Raw genomic sequence first — 21,302 nt, forward strand, 5'->3', positions numbered from 1 at the left:
TTACTTAATGCTTTATTCATTTGGTAATTTATTTAATTGAGTACAGGAATTTTGCCGGCATTTTTTCAAAAGCAAACGAAACAATAATTTTATACAATCGGGCTATGGTAGTGTTCCAAAAAAAGCACACTGATGCTTTTCTCCAATTATTGTGTATTTATTTTTCATTTAAAACCTCTTTGTGCATAGAAATTATATGTTTTTTGTGTTGTGGGCTAATTCCATGAATGGTGTGAAAAATACGCAGCAATAAGCAACCAATAAATGGATGGCTACCGCGATTAAATCAATAGCAAAGAGTGGTTAATTGTTTGTTCTCCGTGCACTTGGAAGTGTCATGATACAGATGTGTTTGTAGCATCGAGTCTGTGCAGATATGCCGTTAAGATCAATCCATAAAAGTGTGAGTAATGCTTCACGTACAATAAATTTGCTTGGATGTATTCCTTGTCGTCATGATTAACACAGGCTAACAATTGGGGTAAATTCTGTCATTTGAGACTACATTTTTGCATTAATGCCTATTTTCTCAACAAAAAGTGTTTCCAAACCAGTTTTTCAAGTCATTTGACGTAGCGACATAGTGTTTATGTGTTAGAATTAACTGAAAAATAATATGTCGACAGTTGTGAAATTTTTGCGATAATTTACTTTTCCATCAGCTATATCGGTAAACGTTTTGATGTGCTACACCTTTTTGTCGCAAAAAAAAAAACCTTTGATGGAAACATAGCTATTGATAATTAACGTTAATCAAACATTAGTTAAGTTATGTAACGTTAACGTTAGATAAGTTGGGTAGCGTTAACTTTAGCTAATGACGTTAGCTGTCAGACTCCTCGCTTCTGTCGACTGACAGTGTTGCCAACTTAGCGACTTTGTCGCTAGATATAGTGACTTTTCAGACCCCTTTAGCAACTTTTTCCCCAAAAAGCACCTAGTGACAAATGTTGCAACTTTTTGGACAAACCTTGCTACTTTCCATAGAAGAGAGTCGCCAGTACTGTCCCGCGAGTGGGAGGTCTTGCTTTCCCGCCACAGGCACACCTCTCTCTGCATCTACACTGTTCAGTGAGTGGCAGAGAGGAGCAGCACATTCAGTTGACCGCACGGCAGCTGACAGACTTGAATGAGCTGCGCATGTACAAATAGTGTTGCTAAGGTCCAATCAATTATCTTGTTTGCTCCTCCTTTGTTTTAATTTAAACTATTTAATTTGACCGTTTAAATCGATTTGTATTCTTCTCATGTGCTTATCACTGTCTTATCACTCACTATCACAGGTGTTTATTTCTTTCCTGTCTCTGAACTCTCTGAATTCAGATCATTTATTTAGACAAGTCTGTACATTGTACTTTATTCAAGCACATAATAAACATCTTTATTAAACTTATATACACATAATACAAAAAATAGAAATCCAAATACACACAGCCTGGGACATTACACACGTATTCAAAAAATAGCTAACATGTCACTCTCTAAAATATACTACCAAAGGTATAGAAAAGAATGAGTTAATCCATTCAAGGGGTGGCTGAAGCACTATGTGGGTAATGACACAAGGGCTTACTGTCTTTACAGTACCTGACTGAAAACACATCCTTCTGGTTTGTTACCATTCTGATTAAATTACTACTAGAACACAAAATTGTTTACAAGAGCACAAAGTTCTTCATAGATCTAGCCTTTTAATTTTGCTCTCAATGTGCACCAGATTGACGCATTTAACTTAAAAATGTACAAAATGTTCTTACGGGGGAGCGTGCCTCCGGACCTCCCTAGAGGGGCCGAGGTCCACCACCATAGTCTCACAAAGTCCTGTGGGAAACACTGGATTGTGCAGTCTGACATCATTGGCTGAATGTCTTAAGTAATCATCAAGCAGAACGGAAGTGGATGAATGTTGTAATATTGATGGAATGTAGATCCTACAGATTATTTTCACATGTTTTATCTGAAGAGATGGGAGATTGAGGTGACAGTTTTTGTAATACTTAATGTTCTGTGACCTATAAAAATAAAAATGTGTTCATTTTACTCAGTCCCATTTTATTGTGTTCTTTTTTTCAGATTTTGAGATGAAGAAAGACATTGATACACTTATAGCTGAAGAACGGGCTGAGATCATCGCAAAATATGAGAAGGCAAGTCACATAAATTGTCCTGGATTTCAAGCACCATCTATCTTTTGACAGCTAGCAACCTAAATTTTGGACTTTGAGCAGTTCAATCAATGCTCAGACAAGGGCAAGCTGGATCATGAAAAGATTGATAACCCATGACCCTTTGCTACAGTGGACAACTGTGCACATTAACTTTGATATATTACACTGCTTTCTGAAATAATTTATTCTGATTGATCAATCGTGGAATTCTGGCATTGAATATTTTGGTGTAATGACCGCTACACTGTATAATTGACCAATGTCGCAGGCAACTGATTTCCTACCAAGCTCTGTTAGTTTTATGTCGCTTGCACCACTCCGTGGCCGCTTTCTTCTCACTTAAGTCATTTTAAATCAATATTTCATATCAATTTATATGGTAAGTAATAAGTGATATCCACTTAACACTGTGGTCTTGATCACCTTTGCAGAGTTCTAACCAGAGTTGGGAGGATTAGTTTTATAATGTATAAAACAGATTACTAAATCATGTTCCGTTAGATTGCTCAAGGTCAGTAACATACTCTAAATACTTAGGATTGCTACTTCAGTACTGGCAGAAATTTTTACTTGTTTGACTATAAACAAGTTAATTACAAGTGCAAAAAATATCTGCGGGTACAGTAATACAGAATACACTCATATTAAAAAACAATAAAAAAAATAAATAAAAAATACTATGCAGTTTTGCTTATAAAACACTAGCTGTGTTCGAATTGCTCACTTGTTCACTCATTTACTTTTACCATGTCTGTCAGTGCACTATATCAAGCAGAGTGTGAATGAAATAATTGAGTGAATTCATTTTGGTTTCTGACGTATACGCTCAGTGTGGGAGAGAGTGCTGGAGATGATGCAGAAACAACATTTCATATGTTCTTTTATATTTCATGTAGGATAATAGTAATAATAGCAACAATAATAATACTTGTTATTCTTAGAAAATGATATATATATATACAAATAAATCTTCATTCTGTTTGTCCTTTTCATTATGATTAAACTAATAATACAGCTAAAAACTGCCAACAAATTAAAAACATTTGAACAAGTGTACATTATTGTATTTATTTATTTTAGCATCTTCACACTCTCCCATCCAAATTGGGCAGCATTCCTGAGCACCGAGAGTGATGACGTGCACATAGTGCCCTCATGAGATTGTAATAAAGCACCAAAGTTATTAATAACATGCATTGATTATTAGACAAATACATACATATATGATAACTGAATATTTGAATTATTGTCATTATGTGCAGTCACCTCAGTGAGTTAGTGATGAAAGAAATCACTTTGCATTAATGGCAAAAAATAAAAAATAATATATATATATATATATATATAAAAAATATAAAATGTATAATTTATCTGTATAATTTTAGATTGCTTCATTTTATTGTTATTTTTAATCAAGTATTGATATGTCAAAACGTAAATCAATACAGCCAGCGTGAAATAAAACATTGCAGGAATAAAGGAAGCTGTAAATTAGTGTCTCTCGTGCTCCCTTTCTCTGCACATCAGGTCCTCCCCACGTTGGATTATGGGCAAGATAGCGTCATCCAGTGTACAATGGTACATTTTTGATGTACATCTTTGTCTTAATTTTAAATATCTTACTAGAGACAAAAATGTATGATCTAATCTGGATTTTCTTGATAGAAAAATATAATCGTGCCTGATAACAGGTGCATGTGAAAGGGCTAGAAATAGCATTTTAGCTTGGCATAAAGCTAAGTGTTCACATGTCAATTTACACAAGGTTAACTGTTTCTGCTGCTCCAAACTTCAAAACCTCACAGAGGATACACAATGGCATTGTCTTCTGATCGTATAACCTCTGGTCGATAAATCAGTCGATATATGGAATTTTTTCCGTTTTGGCCAATTAGTTTCTCAAGCTGCGATGGCACCGAGAATCAGCAGCTTGCATGTGAAGGAGCCATCTGAGACATGTAAACATCCAATCAGCGTTTATTTGTTTTTACGTGCCACTACACGTTTTTACATGTTACAATAGAGCACAACAATCTGGTTCCGGAAATAAAATTCCCATTAATTTATCCCATAGATTAATTGATTTTCAATGATAATTTATAAACCTTTTAAGACAGACCTACAGTGAGCTACGAGGTTGTTCACCGATGGTATATGCTTTCGTCAAAGTCTTCCGTCTGCGTTATTTCAGCTACATTGTTAAATAATCATATTTGATACCAAAATACATGGTAAACAACTACATTACCCATGGTACAGTAGAGAAAGATCCACCAATCAGAGAACCTCGGCCAACAAAACCCGCAAAATGTGACTGAGCAAACGCGTGCTCCCATGATGCGCTGTAAATGACGTAATCAAGTTTGTCTTCCTTCACCCTTAAACTACTTATATATTTGTACATATCGGAATATTTTGCAATAAACATAAAATATATTGTTTCTATACTTCTAATCAACAACCTACAATTAATAGTTTTGTTTATTCACATCATTGTTATTCAGTGACTTCATTCGGAATGCTTCATGGGATTGTAGTACGTACCCTCATTAAAGACGTTAAAGTACACAACCTTGTACCCTTGTGGTTTTGTCTGATTTTAACATACATTTTTGCCTCAAAAAAAGTTTGTGATTTTGTGATTCTCCGCGTAGCTAGTTGGTTTGGTTCATGGCTCAAAACTTCTTTATGAAGGATTTTATAAAAAGTCAATGGAAGAAATGAATGGGGAAAATACTTGCGGAACCCAGACGACTGAAAAAGTGGATGGTCAATGTTGCGTTCTATAATGGGCCGGTGTACAACTACGCCTCATTTAAGTTGTCCTATTAGTCAGATATTCTGGAGCTCATGTTGTTTAAAGTGTTTATGTGTTTCTCTCTTCTCAACAGTTCCCTGTAACATTTAACTAATAAATAATAAATCTGCAAATATGTGGATACCTATTTTAAACAGATGTAATTTACAAACCTCACCAAACTGAACCACGTTTTATAATAGCCTTAAAACCCCTGTCCCTCTGACTCACAAATGTTGCATGATGGTCAGTCCTTGACACCCTATGAAGGTGATCCTGTGCAAGTAAAATTAAAGCTGTCAAGTGATTGTTGCTCGCTAGATCAGCACTAGCACGTGAGAGGAACTTCAAAGTAAAAGCGCTTCATGTGCGCTATAAGTATCTGTTATATTCACTGTGCACTGTATGTACAATTAGTTTGTTTCAGTCTTTTGTGAGAAAATATGATTGCTAATGTGAACATGCCATCGGTGGTTGCTGGACTACTGTGTACATTATTGTTTTTTCCTTCTTAATACATTAAGTTTCTTTGTACAAATAAATTCCTAGAGTTGGATGACTGCTACCTACTGTTTAAAACAAACATTATACATCTTATTTTGTAATATGTTTTTACTTAATATTTTTACAAAGTTAGAGTTATGTCTGAAATTACAAAGACAAAGGAAATACACTGATCAGCCACAACAATAAAACCAGCTGCCTAATATTGTGTAGGTTCCCCTTGTGCTGCCAAACAGCGCCAACCCCGCATCTCAATATAGCATTGGCACCAGCAATCATGCCATGGTCCAAATCACTAAGATTATTTTTTTCCACATTCTGATGCTTGATGTGAACATTAACTGCAGCTCTTAACCTGTATCTGCGTGATTTTATGCACTGCTGCCACATGATTGGCTGATTAGATAATCGCATGGATGATTGTTGGTGCCAGATGGACTGTTTTGAGTATTTCTGTAACAGCGGATCTACTGGGATTTTCACGTGTTGAATCACATTCAAACTCATGTTAAATAGAAATCATTACACACCTGCCATCATTTAAAGTGACTCTGATTAATCATATTCAGCTGTTCTAGTAGGATTTTCATGACATTTTCTTAGTTGCATCTCAGAGCAAAAGCCATGGTCCGCAGAGAGCTTCCGAAGCATCAGAGGGATCTCATTGTTGAAAGATATCAGTCAGGAGAAGGGTACAAAAGAAATTCCAAAGCATTAGATATACCATGGAACACAGTGAAGACAGTCATCATCAAGTGGAGAAAATATGGCACAACAGAGACATTATCGAGAACTGGACATCCCTCCAAAATTGATGAAAAGACGAGAAGAAATCTGGTCAGGGAGGCTTCCAAGAGGCCTACAGCAACATTAAAGGAACTGCAGGAATTTCTGGCAAGTACTGGCTGTGTGCTACATGTGACAACAATCTCCAGTATTCTTCATATGAATAGGGTATGGGGTAGGGTGGCAAGACGGAAGCCTTTTCTAACAAAGAAAAACATCCAAGCCCGGCTGAAGTTTGCAAAAACAAACATCAAGTCTCCCAAACGCACGTGGGAAAATGTGTTATGGTCTGATGAAACCAAGGTTGAACTCTTTGGCCATAATTCCAAAAGGTATGTTTGGTGCAAAAACAACACTGCACATCACCCAAAGAACACCATACCCACAGTGAAGCATGGTGGTGGCAGCATCATGCTTTGAGGCTGTTTTTCTTCAGCTGGAACCGAGGCCTTAGTCAGGGTGGAGGGAATTATGATCTGTTCCAAATACCAGGTAATTTTGGCACAAAACCTTCATGTGTCCGTTAGAAAGCTGAAGAGGAAGTTCACCTTTCAGCACGACAACGACCCAAAGCACACATCCAAATCCACAAAAGCATGGTTTAACCAGAAGAAGATTAACATTTTGGAATGGCCCAGCCAGAGCCCAGACCTGAATCCAATTGAACATCTGTGGGGTGATCTTAAGAGGGCTGTGCACAGGAGATGTCCTCGCAATCTGATAGATTTGGAGCACAAATTTATGCAACCAGGTTATTGTGAGTTTTTTATTTTTCCCCCTCAAAGATTTCAGTTTGTTTTTCAATTGAATTGTTCACGTTATAGGTCACATTAAAGGTGGAAAAAGTTCTGACATGATTTATCTTTGTCTCATTCTTTTACATCACAAGAACCTGGCATTTTAACAGGGGTGTGTAGACTCTTTATATCCACTGTAATCGTTAAAGAGCATGTGTGTAAATGCGCTCATTGACTGCACTCGTGATGGAGCCTCTTAGTGTTACACCTTTACATTGGTTTGAGTAGATTGTTCAGAATAAATGGAAATCTATTCAGTCATTCTGAAAACACCATAGGTCTTGGGGGTTTCTTATATCACCTTCACTTGTGCAACCCTTACTCTCAAAATGAGATCTTTTTCATTTTATTTGGTGTTTTAATTTCAAGTGATTGTGTTATTTGAGTCTGAATCATCTCTCTGTTTGTCTTTTCTCCAGTTGCTAATTTTGTTTTTGTTTGGGCCATTTGCAGGGCAGGCAGGAGGGTGTGCACATTAACTCCTGGGAGGATGCCGACTACAACATCTTCAAATTCACAGATCGCCTTGGTTTCCTGCAGTAAGTCATGCAGCGCTCTCTCTTGCACTTTAACCCCCTTTAAGACTACCATAGCAAGGTGATGATTTCTGTTCTCAGTTGAGGAAGTTTACTTAAGTTCAATGGTGTCGTCAAAGCCCTGAGATTAGCATTTTTATGTTCATTTTAGGCAATAGCTACAGTAATTAATGATTGTGAGAAAAATTTTGTGAAGATTGTGTTTTAAAGTCCACATATCTTTAATGTTAACTGAATTAAAATTAGATGTTTTTGTCCTTTTTTTTTAGTGAAGAGGAACTGCCAATTCCAACCGCAATTGAAGAGAAGGTAACATTAGGATATCAGTTTTCTTTGCACATGCTATTGCTTTCAAATATTTTATGGTATACTCAATTAAACCTTTGGTAAAATAAAAAGTCAGAAGTTTACATACACTTAGGTTGAAGTCATTAAATAAAAAATGCTTTAACCACTCCACAAATTTGATATTAGCAAACTATAGTTTTGGCAAGTCATTTAGGGCATCTACTTGGCATGACACAAGTAATTTTTCCAACATTTGTTTACAGACAGATTGTTTCACTTTTAATTATCACAGTTCCATTAGGTCAGGCAGGAAGCAACATCTCAAGACATCAGGCTGGAAGTTAAAGCTTGATTGCAAATGGGTTTTCCAATTGGACAATGACCCCAAGCATACCTCCAAAGTTGTGGCAAAATAGCTTAAGGACAACTAAGTCAAGGTATTGGAGTGGCCATCACAAAGCCCTGACCTCAATCCAAGAGAAAATTTGCGGCCAGAACTGAAAAAGCGTGGCCGAGCAAGGAGGCCTAAACACCTGACTCAGTTACACCAGTTCTGTCTGGAGGAATGGACTAAAATTCCAGCAACTTACTGTGAGAAGCTTGTAGAAGGCTTCCCAAAACGTTTAACCAAAGTTAAACAATTTAAAGGCAATGCTACCAAATACTAACAAAGTGTATGTAAACTTCTGACCCACTGGAAATGTGATGAAAGCAATATTAGCTGAAATAAATCATTCTCGCTACTATTTTTCTGACATTTCACTTTCAACTAAGACAGGGAGAGTTTAAATGTATTTGGCTAAGGTGTATGAAAACTTCTGACTTAAACTATACCAGTGCTTGCAAGGTTGTAAATGAATTGTGTTAAAGTTTTAAGACTATAAGGCTAAAGATTTTTTGTTCTTCCCTCAGTGCAAGCTCCTGGAAATTGAAAGAGTTGAGAAATGGCTTAAAATGGTGAAGAAGTGGGAAAAGTACCACAACAGCGAAAAGGTAACCTAAACCGTACCCGTTAAACATCCAGAATATTGGAAATCCCAAAATAAATCCCATCGTCCATTTGTTTCCTGTTCCCATATGCATTGTGCAGATGATGAAGCGGGTGTACAAGGGGATTCCCATGCAGCTGCGCGGGCAGGCCTGGGCTCTGCTGCTAGACGTGGATAATGTGAAGCAGGCCAACTTCAGGAAGTATGAGGTAGGAGCTGCAGCGGGATCGTCTGTGTGAGATGTGTTTGGGTTCTAACAGGTCCTTTTGAATAAACAGTAACTGTTTGATGTTAATTGATTCAAAGGCCTATTTGTTTGGGTTTTGGTTTGTCCTGTGTGATTGTTTGGGATTTAATGTTTTGTCTCCGATCTGCCCTTTTGGATGCAACAATGTTTTATTTCATAACAAAGGTTTTTTTCTTATTTGGAAGCGGGTATTAGCATGTTTGACACAGCCTAACAATCCTTACCAAAAAGTACCATTGTAATACCATGTTTTTGTACACTAGCATGATGATGATACCATGGTATTCTTTGAAGTACCTTTTTAGCACCATTTAAATACCATGGAAACACTTTACAATAAGGTTAACACAATAGGTAACATGGGCTAACAATAAAAAATACTTTTATTTCTTTTTAAAGAAATAAAAGCTGAAATAAATAATTCTACTCTCAGATATTTCACATTCTTAAAATAAAGTAGTGATCCTAACTGACTCAAGACAGGGAATGTTTTCTATGATTTAAGCATCAGGAATTGTGAAAAACTGAGTTTTAATGTATTTGGCCAAGGTAATTGTAAACTTCTGACTTCAAATCTAAGTATATATTTAACAACATATTTTTACTATTTTTAAATGGATATTTAAGAATTATGTAAGTAGGGCTGCAACTAACGATTATTTTGATAATCGATTAATCGAACGATTATTAAAACAGTTATTAGACTATTCGTCCATTATTGCAACAAATAATCATTAGCTCTTGACCGATTATTCAGCCTGTGACCCGACTTGAAATGAAAATGTTGTATTAAACATGCTTCCTAACAATAAAGATGAAAAAAATACCTCTAAAAGACATTCACTGAATTAAGGGAGGGAGGGAGGGAGGGGGGGTACTGTTTATTAAGTTTAATTGAGTAAAGAAATTCACTGGAAAAAAAAAAATTCTCTTGTTTTCCATTTAAAACTGTCTAAAAAAAATGTATACATTTACTTGAAATGCAACATAAGATATTTAGACTTGCTTTAAGAGAATGTATCTTAAATATTAGTGTATTTTGTATATAAGTGTAATTTTTCACTTGGTTATTCTTCTGCGAGTGCAGTAAATACAAAATATACTTCTAGTCAAGGTCTATTCTCTAAAAGCAAGTCTGTTATATGCTGCTTCACAGGTGGATGCATTTTTTTTAAAGGATTTTTAGATATTTTCAAATATTTTTATTTTTAATATTATATTCAACATTCTCAGATATTATATTTTTCTTCTGCAGTATAACTGCTAAAGTAAATGTACATTGTTTTAAAGGAGTTTTGTATATTTATATTGGGAAAACAAGCCAAAATAAAATAAAATCTAAAACGTATTTTGTTGCTGTGTATAATGGGGTGATGACTACCTCTCTCACCTTTCTGTTCACTTCACTCCATCTTTAACTCACAAAATAACAAATTCTCTCTTTTTAATAAAGCTGCATATTGCCAGTTTTCTTCACAATAAGAAATGCACTATGACACATATATTATGATTCAATAAATTGCGAGCCATCATGTTATAATCTAGCTGCGGCAACTGCATGCTTGAGGGATGAGCATTCCCGCAACAGAGTGTTCATCAGCCGGGTGCAGTTTCAATCTGTCCCCCTTAGATCAGGTCACTTCACGAGACTCATAGAAGCGGCGCTGACTGCACAGAGAAATGCCAGTTTCAGAGATTGAAGTTATTTACATGATCTGCTGCATAATTATTTGAACTTTAATAAAGAACATTAAATATAACTGAATTAAAGATGTAACACCGGGGTGATTCCGTTAAAAAGCTCCGACTCTACATAAGATCTACATAAGCTGAAGCTGTTGGGAAGGTTTAGAGTGCATCTGGACTGTGATCTGTGTAATTCTTCCTCTCCTCAGTCAGGTGCGAGCTGAAGTGATGCTCTCACGAGTCATCATTAGAGTTTAATGTGATCTCATTTTACATTAAATGAGATCAAACGACTATTCAACAACAAAAAATGTTGTCGACAAGTATTAATTGATGACGTTGTCGATAATGTCGACTAATCGTTTCAGCCAGTATGTATGTACTGTTTTTAACAACATATTTTTACTATATTTAAGTATATATTTAAGTGTTACATATTATTAAAGTAAATGTTTAAGAATATATTTATGTTTTGCTCATTCAGAGTCTGTGTTTCTGGCATTTTCAGTCACTGTAGGATAAATAGACGACTTCTCTCAATCTCTAAATACACCGATCAACCATTTTAATGTTGTGGCTGATTGGTGTATATCTATATGCAGGTGTAATATTATTAACATCATGCTGCTCCATGATGAATACACATAGCAGAAGTGTCTCTCTTCAAATGAAACCAAAGGCTTTCAAGCTTCCTGTTTTCAAATTTAGACACATTAGTTCAAGTTATAAGATAGTTTTTACTGCAGTGAAAATCAAACACCTGCTAATTTGATTTTCAGTATTTCAATCTCATCAAGAGATATATATATATATATATATATATATATATATATATATATATATATATATATATATATATAAAAAGGGAGTGCCAACTGTAAGATGACCTTTATGTATTTTAAGCATCCTGACACGTCAACTTCTGGCTCAGCTAATGGCGTTATATTTGGGCGGGACTATCTGTTTGTCCAACCTTTGGAAAATGAGAGAGTGTTTGGAAATTATTATATTATTTTGCAATTCCGTTTGGTACCACTAGTGCCTCAGAAATTACACACTTTGCTTTTAGCTTTTGTTGAGTTTCATTTAGGTTTAAGAAAGCATCTTGTTTACACATCAATTTAACAGCAATGTATAGGATATTTGAGGCTCTAAATTGCTCATAACATTACCAAATTATTGGCATAACAATTCTTTAACCTTTTTATTTGCTTGTTTTTTTGTTTTTCAGAAAATGAAGGAACAAGCCAAAATGTACTCAACTGAAATTAAGCAGATTGATCTTGATGTCAACAGGACCTTTAGAAACCATATCATGTTCATGGACCGCTTTGGAGTCAAGTAAGATATTGCACAAATGCTCACATGCAAGTGTGCTCGGGATTTTGTCTGTTCTTTCTATTTGATGTTTTTCTAATTTAAGTCTAGGTCTTTTTGGCATTGTGGATTTTTTCTGTGTTACACAGCTTACATGTTCAAGTGGATCTGGAATGAGTTTCTCCGACCTTGTAAGCCCTCAACCAAAATAAGAGTTACTTCCTTTTTTACACTGCGTTTTTGTTCAACTTCCTGTTTCTGTTCGTGGCCTCAGGAAATGACTGAACCATTGACTTGTTACCATTATGCCCAAAATAAATATGTACTTTGATGTTATCCACAACAACTAAAGTTCTGCCACAGTGTCACGAAAAAAGTTTCCTTTTGTGCCGGACAGCCGTTAAGACCCACTTGGGATTAAATATCCTCTTTAAGAAAGGACAGCTGTCTAAAACAGTTTTAACAGTCATTTTGTAGCCAGTAATCTATCGTGCCATTTTACAGAAGCACTGACCTGATGACTTTCAATAACCTTCAAATAATGTTTATAAAAAAAGTCTTCTAAGCTCACCTTTTGTAGGGCACGATGTGGTTTTATGTGGTTTGCATGGAAGGCACTCCCACAATTGATGTAGAAACCACCTACATTAGCTGTCTGTTGTGAGTACCCTGTGGATGGAAGATCTGAGCAATAACTTCCACATTATTTTAGTGCTGCAAGGCCAATATGTAGAGTGCAAGCTTTTTTTTAACACATCTGCTGTTTGTTTGCGTTACTCATGAGTGTTTCTACAATACACAGAGTTGTTTCCATTGGTCAGTCACCAGCAGTGTTACTCTGCATTGCTAAATCATTCCAAATCTGCAGACATTATGAAATATTAACATGCATTTATTGTACTTCGGAAGTGATGGCTTGGGCATGAATAGGCTCTTACTTGGGTGGGTTTATTTCTACTCTTGGAGCTGAATTGAACTGTCAGTGATTTTTGTATGTTCTAAATATATAGAACATACAAATAGCCATATCACCCTGCAGCTCTTGCCTGGTTGCCCACTAAAGCTAAGCAGGGTTGAGCCTGGCTAGTACCTGGATGGGAGACCTCCTGGGGAAAACCAAGGTTGCTGCTGGAAGTGGTATTAGGGAGGCCAGCAGGGGGTGCTCACCCTACGGTCTGTGTGGGTCCTAATGGCCCAGTATAGTGACGGAGACACTGTAATGTAAAAAGGCACCGTCCTTCGGATGAGATGTTAAACAGAGGTCCTGACTCTCTGTGGTCATTAAAAATCCCATTGGCCCCTATCTATCATGGCCTCCTATTAATCTCCATCCCTGAATTGGCTACATCACTCTACTCTCTCCTCCCCACCAATAGCTGGTGTGTGTGGTGGGCGTTCTGGCGCACTATGGCTTCCGTCGCATCATCCATATGCTTTGTAAAGCTCTTTGAGTGCCTAAAAAGCGCTATATAAATGTAAGGAATTATTATTATTAATATTATAAAAAGAAAAAAAATCTAAAATCCCATTTAAAATGCACGTATCACAATCTTAAACATGTAAACTTTGAATTTATGGTTATTTGTTTTGATGCGTTTTAAACAGGAAGTTTAATTACTCTAAAAATGTCAAGTGGTGTAAACATCAAGTCAAACATTTTCTAACATACATTTCAAGTTGAAAAGCTTTACAAATATCAGACAATTTTATACAATTATATTTCCATTAGACATTTTGTTCTGTTTTGTTTCGATTAATGTCACATGACAAAACGGCTTCCTGCATGTTATACCACACTGACTTAGATTTTATTGATCAGATATTAATCATTATTTCTCTACAACTTTTGAAAGAAAGAATTGTTTTTTTATTTATAAAAAAAAATGCCAAACTGTGTAATATATTTTAAGAATTTCAGCCTTGTAATGACACCTTTTTACTTCTCAGGACAGTTACACCACCTTGACATTTCTGACTTTATACCCCACAAAAAATATCAAAATTAATTCTATTCAGATATTTAATGAATATATTAGTATAGACACATAGTTTTCATTCATCGACGAAGTAATTAATAAAAAAAAAGGCATGAAATTGGGTCGTTGACAACAACAAAAAACGTCTGAGGTAAAAATAAATATAGGAAACCTTTTAAAAATCTAGTTTAAACCACATCAGAATCCGCTTAATTGCTTTTGTCTTTGTGACAGGAGCTTCCAGTGCACAACAAGACAGATAATGATTAGGAAAATAAATAAAGAGTATAACAATTAAAATTGGATAGAAAAAAAATGATATATACTGCAAGGGAATGTAATGGCAGAAGAGGAAATTTTGGTTGCCTGACGGTTCTGTTGCTAAGTGCTCTGTAGCGCCTGCCAGAAGACAACAGTTCAAAAGGTAGTGGGCTGGGTGAGTGGGGTCCAAAGTGATTTTTCCAGCCTTTTTCTTCACGCTGGTAGTGTACAGTTCTTGAAGCAGTCCGAAATGTCCTTTTGAAGTCTTCTGATATCCGATTTTGTAGCTAAACCAAATCAGACAGTTACTAAAGTGTAGAAGAAAAAGGAAGTACAACCTCTGCTGGGCCTGTTTCACAATGGAGTCAATGTGGGTCTCCCACTTCAGGTCCTGTGAGATGGTAGTGCCCAAGAACCTGAATGACTCCACTGCTGCCACAGTGCTGTTAAGAATGGTGAGGGGGGTCAGTGTTGGGGTGTTCCTCCTAAAGTCCACTATCATCTCTACTGTATTGAGCGTGTTCAGTTCCAGGTTGTTTTGACTGCACCAGACAGCCTGCTGTTCAACCTCCCTTCTGGATACAGATTCATCGTCATCTTGGATGAGGCAGATAGCAGTGGTGTTATCTGCAAACTTCAGGAGCTTGACAGAGGGGTCCTTGGCGGTGCTGTCGTTTGTATACAGGAAGAAGGATAGTGGGGAGAGCACACACCCCTGGGGGGCACCTGTGCTGATTGTACAGTGAATTTCCCCAGTCTCACTAGTTGCTGCCTGTCTGTCAGAAAGCTGGTATTCCACTGACAGATAGACATGGGAACAGAGAGTTGGTGTAATTTGTTCTGGAGTATAGCTGGGATGATGTTGTTGAAAGCTGAACTAAAGTCCACAAAAAGGATCCTTGCATATGTCCCCAGTCTGTCCAGATGTTTTAGGATATGATGCAATCCCATGTTGACTGCATCATCCACAGACCTGTTTGCTTGATAAGCAAATTGAAGGGGATCTAGAAAGGGTCCAGTGATGTCCTTCAGGTGGGTCAACACCAGTCTCTCAAATGATTTCATGACCACAGACATCTGGGTGAGGGGTCTGTGATCATTTGGGTTCATTCCTGTGATTTTGGGTTTCTTTGGGACAGGAATGATGAATTAGCTTTTGAAGCAGCATTGGACTTCACACTGCTCCAGTGATCTATTGAAGATCTGTGTGAAGATGGGGGCCAGCTGGTTAGCACAGGATCTAAGACAAACATGTGAAACGCAGTCTGTGCCTTGTGCTTTCCTTGTCTTTTGTTTTTGGAAGAGTCACACCTCTTCACAGATCTTATGTGCAGGAGGTGGGAGGTGGGAGGAGGGGGGTGGCAAAAAATTTTTTTGTTTGCGTCCATGTTGGTTTCATAAAATTTTGAAAAACATAAAAAAAATAAATAAAAAAAATGTCAAGTAGTGTAACCATCAATTAAAATGTATTAACTTCCTAAGATCCGAGCATGACTACTGTGTACATTTTACATTTCTCTTTTTGATTTGGATGTAGTCTCACCTAATTAACTAACCAAAAAAATAAAAATAAATCTAGAGTAAATAGTTGTCCTAAAAATTAATGTTCACATATGTGGACAATGAGACAACATTGTGACATTTTAAATAACAGTAAGCTATAGAAAAACAAATTCATCAAATTGTTTGTTTCCATGAGTGTTGGTTATTCAAGTTTTTGAGATATTACAGCTGATTTTCTGTAAAGCTGAATAAATAATTCATATTCAAAGTAATTTCCTGAATTATCCAATCTCTGCCAATCATATTTATAAATTCTGAAACATATAAATATGTACTGATTATCATTGTTCCATGTCTGCCAAACATATTGAGTGGTCCAAGCATTATCTGCATTAAGAGACTGAACCTTTGGTTGAATTTTAGGATTGAATGCACTTAGCTGCATTGAACGCTATAGGAGGCTCCCTTGCTCCCTGTTTAATGAATGACTTCACCTCCAGTGTGTTGTCTGTCTACACTGGTCTCAGAACAGTTCAAAATGCACCTTATTTTCATCCTAATTCCATATAAAGCAACATTTTTCAGCTTTTAAATAAACCCAGATATTTCAGTGTAAAAATGCACAGTAAATATAGGAATGCGTTTACTAATTGTAATGAATAGAATCGTACCGCACAGAGATAACAAAATTAAACATAGCAAAATGTATATTAAAATGAAGATAAAAGACCCACAGATGTGTTGGAGTTGAAAATTATTCAAAATAACTAACAACTTTTTTCTACTTTTGAGGAAAATCTCACATACACTCCACAAAGAGTGTCCACATATGTAGACATCGTGTTTATCAGCAGCGGCATATTAAACGAAACTAGATACTCTGTACAACCAAAAGGGTTTCAATAAAAATACATAGAGATATCTTATCAGAGGCACTTTTGTTGGCGCTGCATCTGTAGGAGCACTTGAAGGAACTCAACGGCATGCTGTTGTGTCAGGTGTGACAATGTGGCAGAAGTTTAACCCTTTAAAATACAGTCTAGAGTCTTGTGAACAGGATTCAGTCAGTTTTTATTCATTTAAATTATGCGTTTCGTATAGCGAAGCAAAAAATACAACGTTCACGTATGTGGACTCTGGGTCGCACAATGTTAAAATACTTTAAAAATATATATATATAAATATAATAATAACTTTTTTCCAAGGATAATTGTAATAATGGAAAATATTTTTGTTACAAATATCATGAATTTTAGAGATAAGAATATCAAGAAATTTTCTTGGGTTACTCCATTTGATCTTAAAAAAAAAATTAAATATCAAAATGGCTGTGTTTTTTTGTTTCCACACATAGTCATGAGGGTCTAAAGGGGTCTTTTCAATTTTATGGTTTTCTTGTCGCATGACAACAAAATGGCTACCTGCATGTTGGTTACAAAGTTTTTGAAATATAAATTATATTTTAAAACAAAATTGTTTCACTGGTTATTTTTTTTTAAAGAAATAATACCAAAATTATTATTCCAAACTACTATTTATTTCTTCAGGAATTTCAGCTATTAATGAGACTAATTTTATAATATAAAATGTTATTATATAAAGATATACTATTTTTTTTATTTTTACTGTTTTTGGACAGTTACGTCACGGAGACATTTTTTTACTTTAAACCCAGAAGAAATATCAAAATAACTTGAGACTCAGAAGTATAAAACATGTTCAGATGTGTATTCAAGTAATTGTTTTTTGTGCATTGCATTTTTTTATGTATTGTATTGAATATGTAGATCTGCAAAGAGTTATTAAACACTCTTTAAGGGACGTCTGGACGACAGCTTTTTTTAAACCTCTGTTTTTGTCCTCTACAGACAGCAAGCCCTGTTTCATGTGCTGGCAGCTTATTCCGTCTACAACACGGTGAGTGTGGATGTTTATGTGTAAATGTTTTGTAACTCAGGACAGCATGTGCTGAATGACACGGTACAGAAGGGGAGAAGTCCCGGTCTGTGGGATTCTGTGATATGCACACATAATTTCACGGCTACTAAATGAGGATTTCCCATTAACTTTTATTGTTCTTAAGTTAAGCTAAATATAATTATTATAGAAGAACCCCAAATCCTAAAATAAAACTTGGCATTTGTAAAAATAAGCAAAGACATGGCTGAATGCCAATTCACACACTATCACTACTAGACAGAGACGGTGACTCTACAATGCTGACAACTGGCGGTGGGTGACCAGGTTCTTAAGACTTTAACAGAGGCCATTTGTCTGGTACTAATTAGATGTTATTCTCAATTTATTTATAGGGTACTTTCCAAATGTCTGTTCTCAACCCTAAATTATGTTTGAAAGGATATAGAGGATGGACAGCCAGGAAATAAATGGAAACAATGTTTTTATGAGGATAGTTTGGCAGGATGTTAGGCACAGTACACTACTGACTACAATTCCGAAAAAGTTGGTACAGTATGAAAAATGCTAATAAAAACAAAAAGGTGTGATTTGTAAATTATATTGACCCTTTGCTGTATTGAAAGCTCTACAACTACACATTATATGATGTTTTAACTTGTGAATTTCATCAAATCAGATTACTGCAACACACTCCAAAAAAGTTGAGACAGTCGAGTGTTTATCACTGTGTAACATCACCATTTCTTCAAATAACACTTATTAAGCATTTAGGCACTGAAGACACTAATTTAAAAAGTGGAATTTTCCAGCATTTATCCACTATGCAGGTCTTCAGCTGCACGATTGTACGGGGTCTTCGTTGCCGTATTGTGCGCTTCATAATGCACCACACATTCTCAATCGGAGATGGTCAGCACTGCAAGAAGGCCAATCTAACACACACACACACACACTGTCTGCTCATACAGCCATGCACTTGAAATCCGGCTACGTTTTTTATGTTGTTGACTCATAGGACCAAAAAACACAGTTCCACTGTTCTACTTTCCATCTAAGATGAGACCGAGCCCAGAGAAGTCGGCAGCGCTTCTGGACAGTGTTGATGTACGGCTTCTGCTTTTCATAGTAAAGTCTTAACTTACATCTGTGGATGCAGCGGCGAGTGGAGTTGACTAACAAAGGTTTACTAAAGTAATCCCAAACCCATGTTCATGATATCCATTACAGATGAATGATGGACTTAGATTAAGACGGTGATGTCTGAGGAGAGATCATGCACATTCAGAAGGGGTTTTCGTCTTGGCCTTTACACACAGAGATTTGACCAGATTCTTTGAATCTTTTATTTATATTGTGCACTGTAGAGGGTGAAATGCCCCAAATCCTTCCAATTTGTCTTTGGGGAACGTTGTTCTCAAAGTGCTGGATTATTTGCTGAAGCATTTGTTTGGCAAATTGACATGTCTTGAACAGTGTTTGGTGTAATGCATAGGTTGAAAGGAAGATTTAAAAAAAAAAAGAGCAAGAGATCAAGCAATTTTCTTGCTCTGTTTAATTTCACCTCAAAAACTTGTCATCTGATTTTAATAACCGTAGTTGTAGGGATTGGTGACTAACCTCAGGCAACATCTTTATAGCAAGTTAGTCCACTTGGCAGCCATCTTTGGAATGCTCTCGTGCAGGCTAGGCAGCTATTTTTCTATGTAAACAAATGGCATATAAATGCGGCTCTTATCTGCTTGAATGGCAAAAGACAGAAATCTACAAAATGGTTGGTCAAGATTACTATCAAAGAAAATTTTTCAAATCAGCAGTAAAATCTGACGATGGTATAAAAGTTGTACGTCCTTACCACAGATTATGTGAAAAAAAATTAATTTTCTCATGTTGTGTTTCTAATGCACATGTGCGTTCTCGAGTTGATTGGCAGGTGATATCTGTATCTAAAAGGTGATTTGGCTCTTTTACCTGTAAAGCAGGACTTCCTTTTCTACATCCGTTGGGTGTTCCAGTTTCTCCCATTAATTTTAATAGAAGTGGCCAGTCTCTCCTAAATATTCTCTGCTCTTGGTTACTTTATCGGTAACTGCCAATATTAATGTTTTAATTATTTTTATTGATCTGATTTTGGAAACGGATAATATCAGGGCTTGTTTTTTTCCATCTGAATCAGTACACTCTTCTATGTCAGGTTTCTAAAGTATTGAACTGTTCAAACCATTACACTTACTTTACACTGTACATGTATACTGTTTTGCTTGTTTTTAATTGTTTTATTTATAAAAAGAAAATTTAGGATTTGTTTATTTTTATCACCTGCCATAATGATTGGCTATCAAAACAATTTATATAGCAGTGTGTCCCCAAATAGTTTCTCATAATATAGTTTAATTGTTATAATTTATTAGTCAAATATTTATAGTGGTGTATTACTTGAACATTTTTATTCTCTATGATATTTAATCTGTTTGATAGAATTTTTTATAACTACAAATGAATACAGTTTTGTACAAGCACGGCTCCCCCTAAAATTTCACAAGACATGTGGTAATTACAATATTGGTGAATTTCAATATTTTAGGGAATTAGTGTCAAATATCACTTCAAGTAAAGTAATCCCTTTTTTTTTTTTTTTTTACAAATTTTTTGACGCATGGCCCATAGAGCCCCATTGTTCTTTAATATAAGTCAATGGCAGATATGTTACCATATCGTTACCAAGATCGATGTAGATTAAACGAGAGGTTCTCATCAAATGTTTTTGGGACATGCTCTGAAGCTGTGCTTCTCTGGGAGTGTATGGGAGCTACATGAGCACTGTTTGCATTGAATCTGCATCTGATTGCCTATTGTAGTTTTGTCTTAGCTGGCTGCTCTATATAATGATTAGTTGAGATCTCAAGTGGGCGGGGCTTCGCCACCACTAATAATAGAAATTGAGATGTGCATGATTGACAGCGTATGAAATGTGAAACCAATCTTGTCGAGCAAAGTGTGTGTTTGGTGGCTTGGAGGTACATGGCAGTTATTTGCAGTCTGATGTAACATATTTATTTCAGCATTGATAATCCAATATTTTGCCTAATATGTTGTAAAACAATAAGCCAGAATTACAATCAGGGTTTGTACAAGGTGCTTGAAATGCGTGATGTACTGGAATTTGGCTTTTTGAATTTTTGAATTTGACTTGCAATCCACCATTAACTCTAACCTCCAATCATTTTTGCTGAAATATTAATGACCCACAGATATAGAAATAGACAATTCACGTTCACTTCTACCCCATGACCCACCCAATTATAACCTCACAATTACTGGGCGGTATTCAGTATTGATGACCTCAGACTGCTGTGTGTGGTGTTGGAATGGGGTGTGTGTGTTCTGAATGTGGTTGGGATATTGGGGCCCTCACTCCACGTGGTGGGCCTCTGACGCAAATTACGCCCAAGCTTTAAATTGAATTATTTTTTTTTCACTTAAAGACCTAAATCTGCCAGAAGTAAATGGCCTGCCCATCGAGATATATA

The 21,302-nt window shown here is 36.1% G+C and overlaps 1 protein-coding gene across 1 annotated transcript in view; it reads left to right on the top strand.

Moving 5' to 3' along the window:
- The window catches only part of LOC127638339 (USP6 N-terminal-like protein), a 37,635-nt gene that overhangs the window by 11,914 nt on the left and 4,419 nt on the right, over positions 1-21,302 (top strand). Inside the window, exons 2-8 of the mRNA XM_052119817.1 lie at positions 2,074-2,147; positions 7,506-7,591; positions 7,858-7,897; positions 8,789-8,869; positions 8,967-9,074; positions 12,030-12,139; positions 17,724-17,772. Of these exons, the coding sequence (XP_051975777.1) occupies positions 2,082-2,147; positions 7,506-7,591; positions 7,858-7,897; positions 8,789-8,869; positions 8,967-9,074; positions 12,030-12,139; positions 17,724-17,772 (540 nt within the window). The 5' untranslated portion in view covers positions 2,074-2,081. The remainder of the gene's footprint in view (positions 1-2,073; positions 2,148-7,505; positions 7,592-7,857; positions 7,898-8,788; positions 8,870-8,966; positions 9,075-12,029; positions 12,140-17,723; positions 17,773-21,302) is intronic.

This window comes from Xyrauchen texanus, chromosome 46, assembly GCF_025860055.1.
Source record: "Xyrauchen texanus isolate HMW12.3.18 chromosome 46, RBS_HiC_50CHRs, whole genome shotgun sequence".
Lineage (NCBI taxonomy): Eukaryota > Metazoa > Chordata > Actinopteri > Cypriniformes > Catostomidae > Xyrauchen > Xyrauchen texanus.